The 24,396-nt window shown below is 54.5% G+C and overlaps 1 protein-coding gene across 1 annotated transcript in view; it reads right to left on the bottom strand.

The window, feature by feature from the left end:
• Efhd1 (EF-hand domain family member D1) overlaps positions 1 to 24,396 on the bottom strand; it is a 30,515-nt gene that overhangs the window by 3,509 nt on the left and 2,610 nt on the right. The window contains exons 2-3 of the mRNA XM_010631776.3: positions 8,852 to 8,999; positions 4,417 to 4,551 (exon numbers count right to left, since the gene is read on the bottom strand). Of these exons, the coding sequence (XP_010630078.1) occupies positions 4,417 to 4,551; positions 8,852 to 8,999 (283 nt within the window). The remainder of the gene's footprint in view (positions 1 to 4,416; positions 4,552 to 8,851; positions 9,000 to 24,396) is intronic.

Here is a 24,396-nt window from a genome sequence, read left to right as displayed (position 1 = left end):
AAAAAAAAAAAAAAAAAAAAAAAAAAAAAAAAAACGCTGGGGATGTAGCCATAGGTTCAATCCCCAGTACCACCACCAAAAACAAAAGGAAAAAAAAATTGTTCTTGACAGGCACAGTGGCACACACCTATAATCATAGGACTGTGCTTACAGGATCACACTATGTAATCAGGCTGCCCTTGAACTCACTATGTAGCTCAGGCAAACTTTGAACTCAAGGTGATCCTCCTGCCTCAGCCTCCTGAGTAATGGAATTGCAGGCATGTGCCACCACATTTGGCTTAGTCTTTTTGCTCTAAGAGGTTGGAGGAGGAGGACTGCAAGTTCAAGCCAACTTGGGTAATTTAGTAAGACCCTATCTCAAAATAAAAAATAAAAATAAGATAAAAGGTGGCATTGGAGATATAGCTCAGTGCAAAGACCCTGGATTTGATCCCCAGCATCAAAACAAAAAAATAAAACCAAACAAATTGTTCCTGTGTTTGGCCAGACATAATAGTACATGCCTGTCATCCCAGCACTTGGGAGGCTGAGGCAGGAGGATCATCATGAGTTCAAAGCCAGCCTGTGCTACCTAGTGAGTTCAGGTCCAGCAGGAACTACATAGCAAGATCCTGTCTCAAAAAACTTTTTTTGTTGTTTTTGTTCTTGTCCTTCAAAACAGCATTTTCTCAGGCTGGGAATTTAGCTTAGTGGTTCTGCCTTGCAAACGCAAGGTCCCGAGTGTAATTCCTGGTACCCCCTCCCCCCAAAAAACTACCAAAAACCCCCAAAACAAAAAAAACAAAAACCCCAGCATTTTCTCCAGGATTTCTTTGGACCTCTGATTACTATCCCAGGCCCTTCCCACGGCTCGGTCAGGAACAGGCCTGTGTGGAAGGGTATTCCACGCCCCTTGACTTCTACACCCTCCCCAGGTAGCATCATTACAGCGTGGCCCAGGGACTCCCAGGAAAAGGATAGTCCCGCAGCCTCCCTCGACGCCAGGTGTGGCTGAGTTCTATCCACCAGGACGCGATCAGAAGCAATTTGCAAGCAGTGAAGTGCTCATCAAGGTGAGTCACCCCTTTGCCACGCCTGAAGTCACCTCTGACGGCACCAGAACCAGTTTCCCACTTCTCTCAGGGCTCCTGTTTCGATCTCAGCTCCTCTCTTGAGGCTTTGCCAGCCTCCTGGCCCTCTGTCCCCAGCGCTGCTCCCTCCTCACCTCATCCTGTCCACACAGTCCCCAGCCTGGTGGGACCTCCACTCCTCTGGGGGTGGGCGGCGCGGAAGCCTCTCAAGGACCAGTTTTGCCCTGGCAGTGCCACTGGTGCCCACGTCCGGGCCCTGGTGCCCACCGCCCAGCTGCACATCCTGTGGCATCCTGGGGAACAAATGGCTCAAACAGGCTGTCCTGGGAGCGTCCCTCAGCAAGGAGGGAAATCAGGGCAGTGTGTGTCCAGCACGCCCAGGGCCCATGTGACATCATAGCCACCTGCTGCGTGCCAAGGAGAGGGTGCTGGTCCCGCACTCCTGCTTTCGTCTTTCACCTGGGCTTCTGCTCGCAGAGGCTCTCTGCTGGGAGGCACCGCCCGCCTCAGGGCCCGAGCCTGGGTTCCCACCTCCTGAATGCCTTCCCCTGCATGATCACAAGCTGAGGCCCATCCCTCCGGGAACAGCTGTCACTGGGCTTCTTGGCAGCCTCTCCCAGACTCACCGCCCGAGGCCCTGGTTCGTCATCTGTGTGGACGTCTGGGAGGGCCATTAGCCACGAGGAGACAGTAATTACAGAGTGCTCCTGCCTGGCCTTCAAGTCTGGGTGAGCAGGTCGGGGAAATGTATTGTCACGACTTTCATCTTTTCCTCTGCTTGTAAAAATAATGCACACTCATCACACAGTACAGAGATGTAAAATTAGTCCCCTCATGTCGCTATTACTAATACTTTTTCATATGATTACCTAGGTTGTATTTAATGCTTAACAAAGTTGGATGTCCCATATATTGTTTAGTGTAATTTTGGTTTGGTTTTGCTTTTTTTGTAAGATAGGGCCTCGCTCTCTAGTTCAGGCTGGCCTTGCATTTGTTTTCTTGTGGTTGAGTTTTGTTTTTTGTCCTGGTACAGGGGATGGAATTCAGAACCTTGCACTTGCCAGGCAGGCATGGTGCTGCTGAACTACATCCTCAACCTCTGGCTTTAACTTTGTGATCCTCCTGCCTCAGCTTCCTGAGTGCTAGGATTATAGGTGTGCACCACCAGGCTTGGCTTTTTGTTGATTTGTTGTTGCTATTTTTGTTTAATTTATTTTGGACATCTGTCCACACACACACAGCCACTCCTTGGTTCTTGCTTTTTTGTAGTAAGGACTGAACCAAGAGCCTCACACTAAGCTCTATCCCTGATCCTTTTTATTTTTTGTTTTGAGATAGGGACTCGCTAACTCACTAAGGTGCCCAAGCTGTGCTTGAACGTGTGTGGCCCTCCTGCCTCAGCCTTCCAGAGGGACATCTCTTTCTTTGATGGCTATAGAATGTACAAACGTGCGGAGGAACCATCATGTGCTTGATTCTCTGACCATGGACGCCTCGGATGTTTGATTTTCCCCTCTGACCAAAGACATAGTAGAAAACCCCGGCCGGGATCCTTGCGCATTTGCCTGAGCACCTCCGGAGGGTGAAACCCAAGCTGCTCTATAGAAAGTCACTTCCGCTCCCACCGAAGTGTACAAGGGCGCCCAGAACAGCCGAGCCAAGCGCTCCCGCACAAGGTCAGAGGCACAAGGTCAGAGGCCTGGGCGGAGGCAGCCTGTGCCCCCGCCCATGCTCAGGAAGAGCCGCCCCGGAGCTGGGTTGAAAGGAGCAGTCAAGGGACTCAAGGGACTCAGTGGTTCCGCCACCTAGCTCTCAAGTGCATGGATCCCAGTTTGATTCCTGGTACCAAAAAAAAAGAAAGAAAGAAGCAGTCTCCTGGGCAGAGGCCCTCCCTGAGGCTCCAGGCCCAGGGGACAGCAGATGCGGAGCCCTGCTGTGCAAAGGCCCAGGGGCATTCGCAGGGGCCGATGGGACTGGAGCAGGCAACCAGTCCAAGAGGTAGGGGGTCCTCAGTGCCCAGACAAGACATCTGGGGACTCGCACCTGTCACATCCCCAGCTGCAGCTCGGTCCGCAGTGTCCCTCATCCCCAGGACTTTCCCTGGGGCAGGGGCAGCCCTCAGGGGCTACAAAAGTGGCTCCAGGGATGGGGGCGAGGACCCAGCCCTGCAGCCCTGCGGAGTCTCATCTCACTCTGTGTGCCCTGGGGACAGCGCCTGCCTCTGCTGCTGAGGTGTCGAGGGGTTGGTGCGGGCAGGGCTGGACCGCCATGAGTGCTCAGGTGCAGAATGGCCGGCCCACACCAACACTAAGGGGGACAGAGGGTTCGGAATGTGGGCCTCCAGAGCAGCACAGAGAGCAGCGATCTGTCTCCAGCAGCACAGCAGAGTCCAGAGGCCTGAGAGACCAGACGTGTCACTGAGGACACCGTCTCTGGGCAGCGCTGGAAGCAGCTGTTACTGCCCGGGCTGCTCCTGGCTCGGGTTGGCAGGGAGTCACATCAGCTCAGGGACACAGTTGCTCAGTCCTACACACACATGCTCACTTAATGCCTGAGGCACTACAACTGTATTTTGTTGTTTTGGGGGACAGTGTTTCACTATAAAGCTCAGGATGGCCTCGAACTCGTGGAGATCCACCTGCCTCAGCTTCCTGATGCTGGGTTATAGGCGTGCACCACCACACCTGGCTTAAGGACTTTGTAAACCTGTGGATGAATGGAAGCCCCCAGAAGGGCTATGTGGCCACGTTCCGCAGATCCCTTCCCAGTTCCAGCCACCGTCCACAGTACCCACTCTGGGCCAGCCATCCTGTCCTCTCCCAGGGTCCCAAGATCCTCGTGCTTACAACACAGGGGTTTATAATGCAAAGACATCCAGGTGCAGTGATGCACATCTATAATCCCAGCACTCTGAGGCTGAGGCAGGAGGATCTCCATTAGTCGAGGCCACCCTGGGCTACACAGTGAGACTCTATCAAAAAAAAAAAAAAAAAAGAAAGAAAGAAAAAAAAAAGTAAAAAAATGAAAAAGAAAAGACAAGGGGTAGCTATTGAAGTAACTCAATGAGATGGAGGGTAAAAAATGCAGGGGGGTGGCATACCGAGGATGAAATCCAGGGCTTTCGAATTGAGCTACATTCCCAGCCCTTTTTATATTTTTTATTTTGAGACAGGTTCTCATTAAGTTGCTAAATTGCCCACGCCGGGCTCAAACTTATGGTCCTCCTGCCTCAGCCTCCTGTGCCACCCTGCCTGGGTTAGAAGGAGATCCTGTCCAGCAAGCCTGCCTGAGCCAGAAGCCAGGGTGTGGAGCGGCGGTCCCGCGGGGAGGCAGAGGCACCTACCTTGGCTTCGAAGAAGTTCTTGGCACCTCTCACGCCCTCCAGGGCCACGCTGATCTCGGGGAGCTGCGCCAGCGCCGTCAGCCCACTGTCGTCCCGCAGCTGTCCGGCGGCCGCCTTGTGGAAGATGAGCAGGAACTGCGGGCAGAGGGAGCGGGCTCTCCGCGGGCCGACCAGAGGAGCGCTGGGGGGCTCAGGGCTGAGGCCGGGGCTCCGCCTCAGCAGCCAGGGCGGAAAAGGGAGGGAAGGAAGAATAGGGTGGGAGCGGAGAGAAGGCAGAAGGGAGAGAAAAGCTTCCACGTGTGGCTGCTAGGGGCGGACAACTGGTCCAGACTTTTGGGTGGCACTTCAGAAATATTTAGCAAGAACAAAATGCTAGGGACTGGAGCAGGGTTCGGTGGTAATGAGGCCCCGGTTCCATCCCCAGCACCAGAAAGACGGACAGAAGTAAAGAGGAGTCTGCCGGTTCAGCCATTCACCCCAGTGCTGGGAATCCATCCTGAAAAATTCGCACAACACTTTAAGCTTTATCTAATGAAAGTTTAAAAAAAAAGTTGGCAACATCCTAATTTGTTGCCATGAAAGAGAAACCAAATAGACCTATACATATTTTTATATGAAATAACTTATTACTTTGGATGGTTTTTACCCACTACCTTTTTTTTTTTTTTTTTTTTTCTGAGACAGCATCTCAATATGTAGCCCAGGCTGGCCTCGAACTCACAGCGATCCTCCTGCCTCAGCCTCCCTAGTGCTGGGATTACAGGTGTGCCCACCATGCCCAGCTCTTACCTACTTCTCCTTCCTGTGTGTCCCACATCCACATCAGGCTGCTCACTTTTCTTACCATCTGCAAAGAGGTCTTCATCAACCTGCTATGTTTTAAATATCTGCACTCTGTCACTTGCCATTTAACTCTGCTTTTAGAAACTTCTGACTTTAGGTATTTGACACGAACCCTATCAGATCTTTTTTCCTCTCTTCCCAGAGTTTTGTTTAGAAAAAAACCTTTTGGCCACCAAGGTTACCTAAACAATCACCTATGTATGTGTTTACTACTTTTATGGCTTGTTTCGTTTTTCCCCCAAACATCTAAATATTTCATCCCTGAATTCATTCTGATCTAGCCTGTGGGGTAATCATTAAACTTACTTTCTTCCAAATGATTACTTAGTAATCCCCACATTAAATAATCCACCCTCTTCCTTCAGACTCAAACGTGACCTGAATTAATCTTTGAAACAACTAGTACTAATGCCCATATGGAATAAATTCCCAACTAAATAAATTGGTCAAACCTAAGTATCCAGTCCTTTCTTTTCTTTTTCTTCTTCTGTTTTTGTTTTTTTGAGACAAAATATCACTTTGTAATTCAGGTTAGCCTTAAACTGACTAGTCCAGGCTGGCCTTGAACTCATGGCAATCCTCCTGCCTCAGCCTCCCAAGTGCCGGGATCACAGGCATGTGCCACCACACAGGGCTCTCTCAATGCAAGTTTAAGCTTTGTTATTTTCTTTTTTAAATTTTTCTTTATGAATTTACCTGTGAAACAACTTCTATGTGATTTTCATCTGGAAAGAATATAAACCAATGGATTCCAAATCATCAAAGCTTTCTCCAAGGTTTTTAGGGACGACCTGAAATATGGGCTTGGTCAGGGAAATCCCAGGTTCCAGGCGCCTTTTTGCGATCGCTGTTCCCAAAGAGCACCTTTGCCAAAGGGAAAAGGACATCACCAGAAGTAAGCTCCACTCCCGGGACAGGCTTTGCCATTCCAGCCTTCGCGTTGCTTATGCCCTCAAGTCTTTCAGCCCTAAGTGCCTTGCTGAGAAGCCTCTGCGTCCCTGGCTCTGAGGCCCTCAGCCCTCCGTGGACTCTGTGCACACTAATCAAGGGCTGCAGTGAGACTGCCAGGGACCTGTGGCGTCTCTGGGGCCAGGTGACCGACCCAGGTGACAGCTGCAGTTTCCGCCTCTCTCGCTAGGGGCCGGCAGAACCGAGGGCTGAGCAGGTGCTGGAAGGAAAGGGGGCTGGAAAGCAGGACATCAGGCCCGGGTAGGGGGCAGAGGCTGGGACCAAGGTGGCCGAGGTCACCCAGGAAGAGGTGGAGCCGCGGGCAAGAGCAGAGAGAGCTTCACTCTCAGAGCCCTGCTGCTCCGTCCCCACTGAAACACACAGCCACTGAGGGGCTGCAGCTCTCTCCCTCCTGGGAGCATCACTCACCCTGCAGGGTCTGCCGAGGGTGGGACAAGCTCACTGGAAGACAAGCGGATGCTGGCACTGGGCTCTTAGGGTTCTGGGGGACCACACACCCTGATCAAACTCCAGTCCTTACGCTTGCAAGGCTGGCAGCGGAACCACTGAGCTAAATCCCCGGCCCAACTTCTTTTATTTCAAAATCATTCAGTCTCAAACCAGGTGTGGTGGCGCACACCTATGATCCCAGCACTCAGGAGGCTGAGGCAGGAGGATCACCATGAGTTCAAGGCCAGCCTGGGCTACACAGCAGAACCCTGTCTCAAAAGAAAACACTGAAGTAGAACATGAATAATAATAAAGCACAAGTGACACTGCTCAAATTCACAGCAAGTGTGTGAACCAGAAGCATCAAAAATCCCCAGGAGGGGCCAGGGACTTGGCTCAGTGTCTGCCATCTGTTTGCAAGTACAAAGTCCTGAGTTTGATCACCAGTACCAACCCCCGCCAGGGGGGCTTTTCATTCGAGGGCTCAGGTCTGGGGCAGATCCAGGGGCAGATGTGGATTGTGCCCCTCCTCAGCCCACCAACAGTGGTTGCTCCCAGCCCTGGCAGGGCTCAGAAAAAGGAAATCCAGTTCAATCTGGAAACACCCGGCCTGCCCTAAAGCACCGGACATCCCTGGAAGCATCACCCGGGTCTCTCGTGCCCAGGGTGGCGAGCTCTCTCCACAACCTGCCTGCCTGGTGGGGGCGGGGGCAGAGTCCTCCAACACTGGCATGTTGGGGACTGACCCGGAACCCTCCCGGCTGTATGGGGTGGGCGCGGGGGAGAGGTGGGTGACAAATAAACACCCCTAAGAGAGCTCACGGGCGCCTTCAGCCTCTGATAGGCAGAGGGGGATTCTGTACTTCGAGGCTATGGTGGGAGGTGCAAGCACTTGCCCTGCATCAGCGCCCTTAGACTGTAAGCAACAGAAATCAACCTGTGGCTTAAGCAAAATGAACATATCTGTCATAAAAGAAAGGTTTCACGGGCCAGGGATTTAGCTCAATGGCACCTCACCTGCCTGGCAAGCTCAAGGTCATGAGTTTGACTCCTGGTACCACAAAAATAAAAGAGATTCACAAGATCCCTAGTGCAAGAGAGGTCTGGGAGCCCACGCCTGTTATAGTATTCTGGGAGGCTGAAGCAGGAAGACAGCAAGTTTGAGCCTCGTTTAGGAAATATAGTGAGACCCTGACTCAAAATTTAAAGGGCTGGGATGTTCCATAGTACAGAGCCCCTGGTTCAATCCCCAGTACTACAAAAAAAGAAAAAAGGGCCTGAGAGCAGCAAAGCTCTCAGGCCTGGATGCAATGCACCGCTCCATTTGCCACGTCCAGCGCAGTGGCAGAAGCGCCCCCCTATACTGCCCCGCACAAACTCCCAGGAAGAGAATCCCATGCCTCTGGTGGCAGAGCTCCTTCTACCACCCACCTCTGGGACCAAGCTTTCATCCTCTCGGGCTGCGCTACAAAATCCCACAGATCAGCCAGGGGTTTAGCTCAGTGGCAGCACACCTGCCTCACAAACACAAGGTCCTGAGTTCGATCCCCTTCAGTGTCCTGAAGAACAGAGATTATGTCCCCGCCCTGCTGAGGCTGGGAGTCAGCACAACGGAGGTGTTGGCAAATTCGGTTTCTGGCAAGGACTCTTCCTGGCATGGAGATGGCACAGGAAGAGACATAAACAGTCCCGAGGGAGAGCGATCAACACCCCTACCTAATTTATTATTTGTTTTGTTTTGTTTTGTTTTGTTTTTTAGAGACAAGCTCTCACTATGTAGTCCAGGCTGGCCTTAAACTGGCCTGGAACTTTCAGCAATCTTCCTGCCTCAGCCTCCTGAGTGCTGGGATTACAAGTGCTATGCCTGTCCTGTTCTACTGCATTTAAATTTCTGTGAACCCATTGAAACTGTGCCCATAAATACCCACTAGGGATCCTCCAGTGAGCATCTCTCCGGATTTCTCACCATTTTCCCCAAATGCGGTTTTCAGGCTGCTTTCTGGGCAGCAGTTTGCTGTCCCTGTAAGGGGGAGGGGCAGCTGCTGGGACTGAACCAGGGCCCTGGGAATGCTGAGCACTTGCTCTAGGGACTGAGCTATGCCCTGGCCTCAGACCATTTCCGGAGCAGAACTGGAGGCTGAATATCCAACCCCCGTGTGGCCCCAGGTTCTCCTGGGTCAGCAGCTCATGGTACCTCCCGGAAGCTGAGCTTGCCGTCGGAGTCCTCGTCCACCTCCTTGATCATGCTCTTCAGGCCCAGGTGGGTCTGGGGGGCCCCCAGCTTCTCCATCATCAGCTTCAGCTCCATGAGGTCAATGAAACCGTCATGGCCAGCATCATACCTGCAGCGGAACGAAGGCATGGGCAGGGTAGAGAGACACCTGCTGGTCTCCCAGCCTGCAAGTTCTTTGGCCTCATTTATTAAAAATGACTCAAGGTGGCAGTGGTGGTGCAGGTTTGCAATTGCAGCACTTGGGAGGCTGAAGCAGGAGGATCCCTGTGAGTTTGGGGCCAGCCTTGGCTACACAGTGAGTTCATGGCCGGCCTGAATGACAAACGGAGACCCTGTCTCAAGCAAACAACAAAAAAGTGAGAATGACTCCAGTGCGCGGTCGGTCCACGCGCATGTCCACAGGACGGAACAGTAACCCTCTGTTAAAGTGAAGGAAATGCTGACGTGAGACACAACGTGGGTGACCACAGGAGGTCATTACACCGCCATCAAGTGGAGGAAACCAGGTGCCAAGAACACAAAGCTCACGGGCACGAGCAGCCTGGAGCAGTCACACTCACAGGGGCAGAGCGCGGCACGGGAGGCGCAGAGCCGCTGCCTGACAGCAGAGTTCAGCTGGGACAAGGGAAAGGCTGTACAGGGGGTGGCAACGGTGCTGGCACAATTCTGAGCGCTGTGCCAGGCAGCTGCACTGCACTCAAACGGGTGGAGTGGTTGAGTTTTTTAAGCATATCTTTATTTATGTATTACTTTTTATGAGACAAGGTCTTGCTATGTAGCCCAGGCTGGCCTCAAACTCACAAGGATCCTCCTGCCTCAGCCTCGAATGCTGGGGTTACAGGCTTGTGCCACCCACCATGCGTGGCTTTGTAATGCATATCTTGCCACAATTTTTAAATTTAAACGAGTTGATCTTTCTTCACTCTCCATCCACCTCTCCCACGACAAAAACCCATCAGTAGAGACCCCCAGGGCCAGCCATCCCCGTGTAGCCTAGCAGACTTGGGCTACTCTTCTGCTCTCCAGAGCTGCCCACTTGGTTCTCTGCTTCAGCAGCAGCTCTGTCTGCCCTTCTCTGGCCCCAGCATCTCCACCACATCCGCTGGGCGCCTCTCCTCAGCCTCTCTGAGCCCCTGGGCATGGACCTGGCTGCGAAGTTTACACTGCAAGGCGACAACTTGCATGGTTCCTGGTCTCCCTGAGGAACCCTGGCGAGAGGCATCCCATATCCGGAAATGAGAAAAGTGCCCAGGGTCACCCAGAAGTGGGCAGAGTGGACAAGTCACGGATGGGCCAGCCGGGGATCCGGGAACGTCACAGGGTGGTTCGTGAATGCTTAGAAAGGCAGGCAATGATTTCCATTTGCTTACAATGACTTAGTGATGGACCTCATTTACTTATTTTTTTACTTTAAAAAAGTAAAAGCTTTTGCTGGTCTGGGCGGCCCACACCTGCAATCCCTGCACTTTGGGAGGCTGAGGCAGGAGGCTGGCAAGATAGAGCCCAGCCTGGGTAATTTAGCAAGATCCTGTCTCAAAGTTAAAAAAAACAAATCAATAAAAAGCCTGAGGATGTAGCTCAGTGCAAAGGCCCTGGACTCAATCTCCAAATAAATCAACCAATAAATAAAAATAAAAGCGTCAAGATATAATCTACATGGCATAAAACCCACGCCTTTAAATCGTACCATTTAGTGGTTCTTACTAACTACATTCTCAAGCCTATAATCAGGGCTACCTGACTGTCATTCTAAAAGGAAAGCCACACCATTAGCAGCCACTCCCGCCTTTCCATCTGTGTGGATTTGCCTTTTCTGACTCCACTGACATAATGTCTTCAAGGCTTACTCGCTGATGGCAGCACCTATCGATCCACCTTACTCTGAGCGGCTGCCAAAATGCTATTCCCCTGGACGCACTCACGCACTCATGGGGTGAGGGACCCTTCTGGCACTGCTTTGAACTTTAGTGGACAAGTTTTTGCTTTGTTTTGGCGGTGCTGGGACTCGAACCCATAGCCTAGTGTGTGGTAGGCAAGTGGGCTCCCTCTGCAGAGACCGTGTCAGTTCTCTGGGGGGATCCATTGCAGGAGGGCACGCTGGGCCCTGTGCCCACTGACTTCCCAAAGTGAGGACCTACAGGGAGTCCAGGGCGGACCCTGCATGAACTGGGGGACCAGTGGCTGTGGAGGCATCCAGAAGGGGTGCAGGTGATCACATCTGCTGGGGCAGAATCAGGAAGGTCTCAGCAAGCTGGTTCTGATGTCCAGGGACAAAACAGAGCCCAAGGTGCTAAGCAGAGGTAGCAGCAACACACTTCTACTGACCCCAAAGAACAGGGAGCAGCCCCTCAAACACATGTACGTGCAGACTGGCACACGCGCTGAAGGAGGCACGTGCCTGTCATCCCAGCACCCCCTTTTCTCTCTTTTGATGAGGTCTGGATGTGTAGTTCAGGCTGATGATGCCCGGCCTCCACCCAGGTCTATCCACCTCAATAACCAACAAACACCGGGTCCTGAGACCGAGACCCTCAGCAACTTCCCCAGCAGGGGCTCGAAAGCACGGCAGGGGGTCAGGCAGTGGCTGAATCTGTCACAGCGTCAAGGATGGGTCCCCAATTCCAAACGAAAGGGGCCCCACTCCTGCTCCGTGGCGCTGGGCTGTGCTCCACACAGCACCAGACGTGACAGACACCAGATCAGAGTTACACAAGAGAGCTTTCCAGCAAATCTGACCAGACTGGGCCTGGAAAGTCTGGTGCTGACCAACGGGCAGGGATGGACAGGCTCTGAGACAGGGCAACCGAATCACAGAACACAGGCTCCCATGGTGCGGAACTCGCCAAGCCTTCCAGGCGGTCAGGATTCCCAGCTCACATGAGAAGTCACATCGGCTCGCCTGGCCACACAGCCCTCCGCACCTGGGATTTTCAACTGGACAAAGTGCAGCTTGGTAACCGAGTGTGCCAAAGGCACACTCTGGCCCAGCACGGTGGCACACATCCCAGCATGGAGGAAGCTGAGGCAGGAGGATCTAGGGGAGTTCAAGGCCAGTGTGGGCTCACTGTGAGTACAAGGCCGGCCTGAACTGTGTAGCAAGACCCTGCGTTGAAAAAACAAACAAAGGAAGAGGAAGAGGGAGAAGGAGAGGGAGAGGGAAGGGGAGGGGCTCAGGAACAGGAGCAGGAACACTTGGGAGAAGCCATGCATTAGAAGGGGTGGCAGTGTGGCTCTGTGACAGGGCACTTGCTAGCACACACAAGGCCCAGGGTTCAATCCGTGGCAAAACAAAAAAGGCAGCCGTTAAATGACAAGCCAGGCCCCCCTCTGCCAAGACTTGGTGGTCTCTTCTGCCTCTGTCCAGCACGCACAGCAGAGAAGGAGCCACGCGGGCAGTGCGATGCAGACGGGACTGTTGGGGCACAGGCGGGGTGAGAGGGAGGGAAGGGGCCAGGACGAGGGAGCAGCCGAGGGCCGGGCAGAGGTCAGGCAACAGGCAGGGATTCGTCCACAGCCGGACCGGACAGACGAAGGAGCCACCTCCCAGCTCACCCGGCCGAGACGGTGCCCCCACCACAGCAGAGGCGGCAACAAAGCAGAGATCCCTGAACAGACAAAGTCACCTCTGACTCTCCTCCCTTCTGGAAAACCTGCGTGGTGTGTGTGTGTGTGTGTGTGTGTGTGTGTGTGCACATGCACACATGTGTGAAAGACGGAGAGACTCGGAGCCACATCTCCAGCACTTTACTTTTTATTTTAAGATAGAGCCTCACTAAGTTACCCAGAATGGGCTCAAACTTGGAATCCTCCTGCTTCAGCCTCCCAGAGGGCTGAGGTTACAAGCCTGTGCCACCATGTCCACCTTGGAAAATCTTTCTTTTAGTCCCTCAAGCCCAAAGCACTCTCCAGGCCTAACAAAAAGGACACTGAGGTCACACCAGACCTCAGCAAGCTCTGAGTGACAGGTTAATGGTTCTGACTTCTGAAACAAGAAATGCTGGTCCAACTCTTTGCAGAATATTTGCCAGGGAGCAGAAAGCCACCTCCAGGCAGGCAAAGCCCAGGCTGGAGAAAGGGCCAGAGCAAAGCTGGGCTGGATTCTGCCAGGCCACCGAGTTGGCACAGGGATAACGCCTGTTGTGAGAGCAGGGTGTGGTGGTGCAAGACTGTAATCCCAGAACTCGGGGAGGCTGAAGCAGGAGGATTGCAAGCTTCAGCCCAGCTTGGGCTCATTAGCAACTTGTGAGACTGTCTCAAAATACGAAAGAGAGGGGTGGGGGCAGCGGGAGAGCACTTGCACGTTGGACAGAGAGATGCATCTCAGTGTGAAGAGCCTGGGTTTGACCACAAGGAGGGCATCGCTGAGGTCATGAGAGCAAGAAAGGGCCTCACATGCCAGCCGCCCTCCACCCCAGGTGCCCAGGAAAGGCTGCTTCTCATGTTTCTGCCGGAGGCGTCGGCCACTGCCACCTACTGCAACCCCGCAGGACTACAAAGTGACCACATCAGGTGTTCCCGCCCAGGGGCTGGGCTGGAGGCCAGAAACGCATCCTCCCCTCTTCAAAGCGGCCTCTCCGGCCTCTCCGGGTGCAGGACAGGCAGGAAGTTGCCCTTGGCCACAGTGTCATCTTGCCCTTTCATCTGCGCCTCCACCCAGGCTCCAGACAGTCCTGTGGGGCCTGCATACAGTAGTCACCTGCCTGGGCCCGGCAAGCCCGGCCGCCCCTCAACTCCGCAGTGCTGGCCGGGGGGAGCCCCGCTCACTGCAGCAGGTGGCAAAGCCAACTCCACAGGACGGCAGAGCTAGCCTGAGGGTGTCACGCAGGGACCCAAAGCTTTCTGTGGGAGTGGGGAGGGCAAGAAGGGTCCCCAACAGACAGGCGTGGTGGCACACGCCCAGCACTCTGGGAGGCTGAGGCAGGACTGCAACTTAGCAACTTAGTGAGACCTTGTCTCAAAATAAAAGGGCCAGGGATGTAGCTCAGTAGTACTGTGCCTGCCTGGCAAGTGCAAGGTCCTGAGTTCAGTCTCTGGTGCCACAAAAACAAGCAGACAGACATTCAAAATAAAAGTAAAATGTCTGGGGGTACAATTCAGTGTGAAGGCCCTGGGTTCAAGTCCCGATACTGCTAGGAGGGGGACGATCATGATCCAAGGGGCCACGGCGCTATCTATTTCCTGGGCTTCCTTCCAGGCTTGGGACCTATTTCCATTTCCCATTTTCTCCGTGCCTTTGGGCTCTTCATTCTCCAGGATCTGTTGGGGAAGCCGGCCGTGTCCTGCACACCAGGCATGGGCAAGCACTCGGGAGGCCCGGCCCTTGTCCATGTGGACGGTGGCCTGAGCTTGATGGTCCTGGAGAGCTGTGGGGGACACAGGAGACCTGGTGGGCACAGAGCAAGCAGGGCTGTTTAAAAGCAGTGCACAGGGAGGCTGAGGCAGGATTGCTGCGAATTTGAGCCCTGGGTGGGCGGGCTACACAGTGAGTTCAAAGCCAGCCTGAACTGCACGGCGAGACCCTGTCTCCAAAACAGCCGCAATGCAGTCACGGGCCTGAGAACCGCACCGCCTCGGGTGTCTTCTCAGCCCTTCTCACCCATGTTGGTCCCGAACAGCCTTTGCCACCTGTAGTATCCTAGAAATGGAACCCAGCAGCTGCCGCGGGGTCAGTGCGGAAGCTGCCTAAGCCCATCAGAGAATGAGGCCCCCTCCCAGGCTCCTCTGCTCCTTCACAGCCAGGCTGGCACTGGAGGTGGTAAACTGAGAAAAATAATATATATATATCCATAAAATAACATATAAATATGTGTGCGCTTCAATTTTAAATTTCGTTACAGTAAGAGATCACCGTGAATGCCCCTCACTGTGAACACACTCATCCCATTCTTCCTGAAGCAGCTCTGGAGTGCTCTTTCCTAAGGGTCTGTAAGGTGCCGACAGAAATACCATGGACGCTGTGGTGCCCAACGGAGAGGCAGCTTGGAGAAGAGCGCGTCCTCCCTCACCCACCCCATTCGCCGGGTCTGGCACGGTACCACTTGCGGCTCTTCCCCAAAGCCCAGATGACCACAAGGGGTCAACTTTCTGAATGGATTCAGGACATCAAGGAGGCCAGGACAGCGCACGAGGACCGACTCCCAGGGCTGCTTCAGAAAGTGGCACGAACAATGGGATGGGAGTGTTCGCTGCCAGGGAGCATTTGAGGGGGTTGCTGGCAATGCGTCTTTTAGTGCAATAAATTTCTTTAAATGTGAACATTCCCCGTATTTCTTGGTCACCTGCGAGAGGGCAGACAGGCCAGGTCCCTGCACCTGGGAAAGCCCCAGCCAGCTGAAGGGTCCTGTGGCCCTCTCCCCGCCCACGGGAGGCAGCTACCAAGGAGACGGCCTCCAGGGGACAGAGTCGGTTTCCAGTGTCCCCCGGATTCAGACCCCTTTTCAGTCCATGAATCGCTTATTCTTTGGCTCCCCCCGCCCCCGCACAGCACTCCTGGGCCTTCTAGGTTTTCAACTCAGCAGCCAGAACCATTCTGCCTCGAATGCAGAAAGCACAGAGCCGGCTGCCTTTGTCTACCGAGGCTCCCCGGGGACCCCTCGCACACTGGTTCTCACAAGGGTGGCAGTGCCCCAGAACTACACACTGAGACCCCGTCTCCCAAAGGGAAAGGAGGAGGCGGCAGCTGGCAGCATCTTGCCCAGGGCGAGTGAGGCAGGCACTAAGAGTGCAAGGCAAGTAGCAGAGCCTCCAGAAGGTGGGGTTCTCCACCAGGACCCCAGCAGGCCCAGCTGGAAGGGGCAGGGAGGGCACTGGGAAGAGGGGGGCACAGGGCGCAGGGGTGACGTCCAGCCACATCCTCTCCTGCCAAGCCAGCGCGCACGGCTCCCTCCTGGCAGGTGCCTTGCCTTTTCTGGTAAGAGGCCAGCTCGGTTTATTTTGGGGATTGAACAGAGGACGAAGAGGCCACAGTTCAGAGGTGGCAGAGCCTGGTAGAGCTTGGGTGTCACCTTGCAGTCAGCCACAGCACCTCATCCTGCCACACGTTGTGTCCAGATGTCCGGAGAGAGGCTACAGGCCTGGCAGGGCCAAAGGCTCCTCCATCCTCCGGCCTACTGTATGCTCAGCCCCTTGAAGACAGCAGAGTCCAAGGGCTGCTTGGCCTTCCATGCAAAAACGCATGCTGTCAGGTGCCTGAATCTGCCAGGATTGTCACAAAGATTCCAAAGGAAAGAGAAGCCAGGTGTGGTAGACACACCTGAAATCCGGCACCAGGGAGGCTGAAGTAGGAGGATCACAAGTTCAAGACCAGTCCAGCAATTTAGCAACTCAGACTTTGCCTCAAAATAAAAAAGGGCTGGGGATGCAGCTCAGTGCAAAGGCCCTGAGTTCAATGTGCAGTAACAACCAAAAAAGAGGGGTGCCTGCCGCCTCACCCTCCCCCAGCCTCACACTCACGTTGGCCACCGCTGCCCCAGCCAGGCAGCAAGGGGCCTCATGCAGGGCAGTCTCGGGGGCAGGAAGGTCCTCCCCCCATGCCAGCCCTGCCCTGGGACCCAGGCCAGTCCCGAGGCTCCCCACAGGTACAGGGCAATGTTTCTCTGCAGAAATGAGCAGGTGCGCCTGTGACCCAGCAGTGCTAACCTGCTGGGGACAGGAGGGCAGGGCCCAGGGAGGCAGGGCGAGGGGCTGGGTAAGGCTGCTGGGGTTCCAAGTCCGGCCGGGCCACTGCCTCAGGGAGAGGACTGGAGCTCTCTGGGCACCCAGCTCTCCTCTGTCCTGTCGTTGCCAAGAGCCAAGGTCCTGCAGTCTCAGGGGATGGGTGCCCCAACATCGGATTCCATGTCCAGGCTCACAGGGCTGGGTGTCCCTGGCAGTGCCCCAGGCCCTCTGGGACCCCCAGGCCAAGAAAGTCAGGGAGGAGAAAGAATCAGGAGGTGCTGGGCCAGGGGCAGCTGGTGGCTGAGGAAGCCACCAGGGGGCCAGACAGGAAGGAAATGCCTGCCCACACCTTCCAGGCCAGCAAAACCCGCTCCTGTGCCCCCTGCCCACCTCACCTGAAACCCCGGAGCCCAAGGTGGCAAAGCTCTGGGCTGGAACACGGTGACCTAATTAAGGCCCAGGCTGCACACCTAGCGAGTGGTCACTTGATCTTGAGGACAACCTGAGAAGGTGGTCACTTGCCTTTTTCCACGTCTCACTTACAGGTGCATGGCTTCGTGGCTTGGTGGCTCTGCCTGAGGGACCACCAACCCCGCCACAGCCTGAAGAGCTCAGAAACCTCTACAGAGCCCAGTAGCTCTGCCCCTGGGCCTGGGATGACCACGGGGACAGCAGGAAAAGGTTAGCCACTTCCAACTACAAAGAACTCATTTCAGCTATAATCCCGGTACTTCGGAGGCTGAGGCAGGAGGATCGCCATGAGTGTGAGGCCAGCCTGGGCTATATATAGTGAGTTCACAGCCAGCCTGAACTACATAGCAAGACTCTGTCTCAAAATAAATAAGTAATAAGCAGGTCTGATCTAGGGGAGGGAGACAGGAATTTAGGGAGGGGGCAGAGAGCACACTGGGCAGGCTCAAGGACAAGCACTTCTTCCAAGGCTATAGTGGGTCTCAGTGAATCCCCTCAGGCAGAGCTGGGGCTGGCAGCAGCTAGATTTTTTTTTTTTTTTGGTACTGGGGATCGAACTCAGGACCTTGCACTTATGAGATAGGCAGAGGAACCACTGAGCTAAATCCCCAGTCTTTTTTTTTTTGAGACAGGGTCTCACTATGTAGTTGAGACTGACCTGGAACTCACTATGAGCCCAGGCTGGTCTTGAACTCACAGCGATCCTCCTGTCTCAGCCTCCCAAGTGCTCCGATTACAGGTGTGGGCCACCATGCCCAGCTAGATTTTTTTTTTTTACAGTGAACCATATATATTTTAATATTGCAATTTACAAATGTCTGCACAAAACAATTTCCTTACATTTTTGGTAAGATTCAGCAATGGGGAATATTTTAGGACATTTTACTTTGCATGCAAACATGAAACCTTTGAAAAAAGAAAGCAGCTAGATATTTTGGCACAAGTTGTTCCTAGCGACAGTGGGAGTTCAGTCAGCAGCTCTGGGGGCATCTAGCCCCTCACTGGGGTCAGGCACAGCCCGAGGGTGGGCTGGGAGGGGTACCTCAGCCACTTTAGCACCAGTAAGGCAGCAGAGGTCAGTCAGCAGCTCTGGGGGCATCTAGCCCCTCACTGGGGTCAGGCACAGCCCGAGGGTGGGCTGGGAGGGGTACCTCAGCCACTTTAGCACCAGTAAGGGGCAGCAGAGGATGAAATTCTCCCAGTCCCCAGGTGCCAGACCCAAGCCGGCAGCGGCCACACCACATGCCCAGGCAAGGGCCCCCGCTCTGTTGTCAGCCCGGACGCAGATGGAGGGGGCTCCGTCCCCAACCCACACCCCCCCCACAGGTTCTGCTGGCCTAGAATCAGCCATCAGCCAAGAGGAGGCCGCTGCTGTCGCTAGTCTGCAACGCCAAGGCCTGGCAGGGGCACCGGGCTGAGGTCAAAGGAAATCAAAGCAGGCCGGACACACTCACACTGTGACTGGCGCCGAGGCCTCCGCGCTGAGGACAGGGACTGGCACCGCCCCTCGTGTGGACACTGGAGAGGATGCAGGAGGCTCGGGTGCCAGGGAGAGGGGGCAACAAGTAAGTTTTCAAAGACAGAAGAACGGATGTGGGAATCAGCCAGGCCCCTGAGACCCAGAGGGCAAAGCCCCAGATGGGAGGGTGGAGCGGGGATGTGAGGCTGGGGCAGGGGCCGTGGGAACAGTCACACGGATGTGTCCCTCCCCATGTGCAACCCACACCGTGGGCCCCCGGAACCTGCACCCACAGACCAGGAAAGGCCGCAGGGGATCGACAGCCCCGAAATAATGAGGGCCACAGCTGTGGGTGTGGCCGAGGCTACAGAGGGGCCCAGGGTGCCGTGCCCAGCCCTGTAAGAAAGGACAGACCGGAGAGGAAGTGCACGTTCCAGGAAAGGCCTCCCGAGGCCCCCGGAGACGGGCGGCCCCCGCCTGGTCTCGACTCCCAGCCTGCCCTCCAAGTCTCTCAAGTCTGAGGACGGATGGTGGTGTGTTCTAGGCCTGCCTGGGCTGTGTAATGAAACCTGTCTCAGAAGATAAAAGTACACAAAAGCACGTGCGAATGTGAGAGCAGGGTGTATTATCCTGAGATGCCGGGCAGGCAGATGGTGTCAACTCTGAGAACACACCGGCCAGGCACTCAGGAGGCTGAGGCAGGAGACTGCAGATTAGAACCCAGACTAGGCTTAAACTTAGTGAGACCCTGCCTCAAAATAAAAAATAAAAAAGGGGTGAGATACAGCTCAGTGCAAAGGCCCTGGGTTCAACTCAAAGTAGACGAGGGAGAGGGAGAACACAGAAAGCAAGCAGGCACTTTTAAACTAATCATGAAAGGGATGGAGGAGAAGAACTATTTTTGCACAATGTAAAGCTTTAGTAATTGTTTCAGTTGCTTAATTTCAAAGCCCTACACACCAAGTTCTCCTAAAACGGAGGAAGACTCCCCCGAGACCAAGGTGTGAGCTGATGGGAAGGAAGGGAACTCCCCACAGGGAGGAGCCAGGCCCAGCACAGCCTCCTCGGCTCCTCCTGGGCCTCCAGTCTCGGTCCTGACGTCGTCCAGAGCAGGTCAGACACAGCCCTGGCCCACCGACCCACCCCCCCAGCTCCAAACGCAGGCCAAATGATGGATGTTCACGGCCAGGTGAACGGCTGCTGAGGGGCCGCAGCAGGAGGAGGCAGCGCTCCTGATCCACCTTTCTCCCAGGAGGGGAAAGTGTGCTGTTTCCATCTGTTTCCTGCCACCGTCCCGAAATTTCTTTTTCTCGGTGCGAGGAGAGGAAGCCAGGGCACGCAGCATGCTAAATACAGGGTCTACCACCGAGCTACAGCCCCTGTCCCACCTTCCCCATAAAGTCAATTTAAGCTTCACAATGTGGTGTGCGCCTGAAATTCCAGCATTTGGGAGGCTGAGGCAGGAGAATGGAAACGTAAGAGGTCAGGTACTTAGTGAGTTCAAGTTCAGGCTAGACTACATAGTGAGACGCTGTCTCAAATAAAAACAAGCTGGGTGTTGTAGCCCATGCTTATAATCCCAGCTCTCAAGAGGCTGAGGCAGGAGGATCCCAAACTATAGGCCTGCCTGGGCAATGGCAGTATGGCATTGGTGGGGCCGGTGACATCAGCATTTCAGGTTCTTTTTTCTTTTTTTTTTCCGGTACTGGGGATCGAACGCGGGACCTTGTGCTTTCGAGGCAGGAGGCAGCAATAGGTTCTTTCTTTGAGGGGGGGTCTTAATAAAAGGACAATTTTAGAGGTTGAAAGGAAGGCAGGGGAATGGGGAAATAAGCACCAAGATGGATTATGTAAAGGTGCAAATTTCCAGTGATTAATGTCATTATATTCTATACCTTAAATGTACCAATAAAATTATTTTTTAAAATACAAACAATAAGTAAGGGCCAGGGATTTAGCTCAAGGGTTTTCTGCCTGCCTCCCAAGCACAAGGTGCCAAGTTCGATCCCTGGTACCAAAAAATAAAATAAATAAAAAATAAAGTAAACAATAAGTAAAAGGAGTTTCCCCACCCTCTCTTCTGGGAACTGAAAGCCAAGCCCGCGCGGCAGCCGGGCTGTCATATGCGTGCCCACCGGGCCCAGCCATGTCCTCACTCCCTCCCTGCGTTGGTGGGGGCTGCCTGGCCGCGCTTCCTGTCCAAGCTGGCCTATGGCGGCTCATGTTCAGCCCGGACACACACGGCACAGTCAGTCACACTCGCCCTCCGCTGAAATCAGGCCACCGTGCTCCTGGCGCGGCTGTCCAGTGACACACTTGGAAGCAGGAGGGGACTTTCTCTGGCCTCAGCTCCGCTCTCTCTCCCCAGGCCATTAGGGGCCATGCAGAGACCTCACCCACTGCAAGGCCGTGCCCGGCAGGTTCTGAGGGACCCATCTTTTGCTTGCTTGTTTTTTTTAATTTTTAATTTTTTTGTTTTTTTGGTACCAGGGTTGGAACTCAGATCTTTGTGCTTGTGAAGCAGGCGGCGGCACCACTGAGCTAAATCCCCGGCCCTTGCTTGTTCTTTTTAAGTCTTGTAAACCAAGGAAACACCGAAGCCAAATACTTTACAAAAGGAAAATCACATTTAGAAGCCCAAAGCGCCTTTGGAAGCATCTGTGCAAATCTATCCAGGCCTGATCCTAACAGAAGAGTGAGTGGGTGAGCTTTGTTTGTGTGCTCTGGACTCACTGGGTTTCGCCCCCCAGTGCTGGAAGGAGCAGAGACAACATCAGTTGCTAATCTAGAAACTGTGGAGGAGGGAGTCCTTGCTGAATGGAAGGCGCTCCTCCGCACAAGTGGGGCTCCCATCTACTTTTGTTTTGTTGTTAGCACATCTGAATGAGGGTTGGGGCCTGGTGTGGTGACGCAAATCTGTTGTCGCAGTACTGGTGAGGCTGAGGAAGGAGGATCTCAAGTTCAAGGCCAGCCTGAGATACATAAGGAGACCCTGTTTGAAAAACAAGGTCACACTGGATTAGGGTGGGCCCTAACTCTATGAACTGGTAAGGACTGCTCACCAGCAGCCACCAGAGTGAGGACACAGCAATGAGCCTTCTGGAGCCCCCGGAGCAAGCGGTCCCTGGAAGCATCTCGGTTCCAGACTTGTCCACTTCCAGTGCGAGGCGGTAAGTTCCACCCAGTCCGAGCTTCCTGGTGTGTGGAGGTCAGTCCCTGTGGCCCCAGGACACCACATGCTGAGCCAGCACAAGCTGGGACACCTTCAGCAGACCCTGCCCCTGACTCACGGCTGGCCACCACATGCAGACAGCCTCAACTGCAGCTCCGCCCACTCTGGAGGAGTTACACAAAGCAAATCACACTTCAAAGGGACAACACAAGCCAGGCATGATGGCCTGTGGCTGTAGTCCCAGCATTCTGGGAGGCTGAGGCAGGAGGATCACAAATTTGAGCACAGGCCAGGCAAATTCACCACTTAGCAGGAGCCTGTCTCAAGAAAAATACATAAATGAATTTTAAAAAATGAAATGGGCTGGGGTGTGGCTGTGTGTGTGTGTGTGTGAAGGATTCTACCGCAGGGACTGCCTTGTGGTGAGCAGTACTCAGTGACCGGGGCTCTGGCACAGGCCAGGCCCTGTGGGTCATTTGGTGCAGCCCACAGGTAGGTCCAAGGCCCACGCCGCCCAGACACCTCCGGGAGCACGGAGTGGGGTGCGGGGAAGCCAGGAAGCCTGGCCCAGTCCCTCTCCCAGCCCCTCTAATCTGCACACCCTGGCGCACTTTGGAAAGCAGCCCGTGGGAGACCGAGACATGACGACACAGAGGCGGGTGTGCGTTCCCCAGGTGTCTGCCCTGCTGGGCACAGAAACCAGAGGGGAAAGGACCACAGAGGATCAGCATGCTTTTGTGAGGGGCAGGGTTCCAGGGGACTGCTGGGCTGGAGTGGACCACACTGAGGAGGGGACAGGAGCTCTGGAGTGAGGACAAGGGGTCGGCCGCGGGGACATCGAGGAGCCCACAGGCCACCGCACAGATTTCCTGGCCTGCTGCAGCCAGTGATCAGGGCAGCCGCAGTGATGGTCAGGGCAAACGTGGGCACAGGAGCTGGTGGTAGGGCACGCCTAGAATCCCAGCACTCCAGGGGCTGACGCAGGACAAGTCCCTGTCTCAAAACAAGAGGCAGTCAGAGGTGGAGGAAGGCAGGCAGCAGCAGGGGCCAGGAGCCAGTCTGAGCTGGCTGCCAAGGTATCTCAGGAGGGCTCTTTCAACCAACTCCAGTCATGGCCATGGCCACCGCTGAGCCCCAGGAGTGACGGAGGGTCACACCCAGACCAGCCATGTGTAGGTAACAGCATCTCCCACAGTGGGAGCCCTTTCTTTCTTCCTTCAGCTTTTTTTTTGTTTGTTTGTTTGTGGGAGCCCTTTCTTTCTTCCTTCAGCTTTTTGTTTGTTTGTTTGTTTGTTTGTTTTAAAGAGACCAGATCTTGCTAATCTGCCCAGACTGAGCTCAAACCAGCAATCCTGCCCCTGCCTCCCAGAATCCCAGTTGGTACAGGGCAGGCAAAGTCTGAAGGAGGGTAGGGACAGACACCGGGAGTGCAGGGTCTAGGACTCCACCCTGGCTGCCCGCACCCCTCACTTCCTGGGCTGGGGTGCCAGGCCAGTGAGCAGGAGGAATTTGCGTGGCTGTGGTAACTGGGTCATAGCCAACACAGAACAAAAGTAAGCCCACAACTGGTAAAATGGGCACACCAAGGCCCGTGCTGGGACTGCTCTGTCCCACTGGATTTGAAGGAACTGATGTGGCCACACTGCCACTGCCAGGGACCAAGCTACCTGTGGACCAGATTAGCACGTGCCAGATGCTTAGCATTTGCAAAACCCCACAAGAAAAATAAAAAGAAACAGAGACAGAAACAGAGACAGAGAGACGTAAGACTAATGGCACCATTAAGCTCCTAGATCCAGCCACACCTGAAGCCAAGGCTGGCTTTTTAATTTTAGAAGCCAAATTAATTCTTTTGTGTATGCCAGTTTGGGTTGCAAGTGACAGGAGGCCCAACTTAGAATTCTGACCGGCACCAGGCAGGTACAGGGCCAGGCCCAGGTGGGTCACACACTGCTGTCCCCAGCCCGTACCTGTTTCCAAGCAGATACCACTCCAAGCCACCAATGAACAAGTTCATTCTTCCAAAAAGGGTGTTTTGTTCCGCTGCCTGCCTTGCAAGCGCAAGGACCTGAGTTTGATCCCCTACCCGCCGCCAAAAAAAAAACAACAACAAAAAAAAACCCGAAAGAACAGAAAGGGTGTTTTGCAAGCGAGGTGTGGTGGTGCAAGCCCGAGATCTCAGCCCTTTGGGAAGCTGAGGCAGGAGGATGGGAAGGTCGAGGTCAACCCGAGGGACTCAGCAAAACCCTGTCTTAAAAAAAAAAGTCAAAAAGAGCTGGGGATGTAGCTCAGTGCCAAGGCCCTGAGTTCGGTCTTCAATTCCAGGAGAAAGGAAAGCAGCTGAGTGACCGCAGAACAATCTGAAGGTGAGGCCCAGAGCTGCCCTCCTGAGTGCACCCGGCCTGGGGGAACCGGAGGATTTGGGCGCTTCCGGGTCTTCCTTGAAACAACCCAGTGAGTCTCGGGGCTCTGACAAGCCACTGCCCCACGCCAGTCCCCAAACCCACGCGGAAAACGGTGCCGGTGCCGAAGCCAGAGGAGAGAGACCGGGGGTCCCCGTCGCTCAGGGACCTCGAGGAGGCCGGGGCCAGCGCCTTTAAACAGACGCCCGCCGCTCGCCGGGTCTGCACCCCACTCTGGAAGTAACAGGAATAGCTGGATCGGGACCAACCGGGATAGAGGCGCACTCCCGGCTCAGCGGGTGAGGCGCGGCCGTCGGGAAGGGGGCGCGCCCGGGACTCAGTTTCC

The sequence above is a fragment of the Fukomys damarensis genome, unplaced genomic scaffold (assembly GCF_012274545.1).
Source record: "Fukomys damarensis isolate Sample0158 unplaced genomic scaffold, DMR_v1.0_HiC HiC_scaffold_16, whole genome shotgun sequence".
NCBI lineage: Eukaryota > Metazoa > Chordata > Mammalia > Rodentia > Bathyergidae > Fukomys > Fukomys damarensis.
This window is presented reverse-complemented; position numbering and strand designations above follow the sequence as displayed.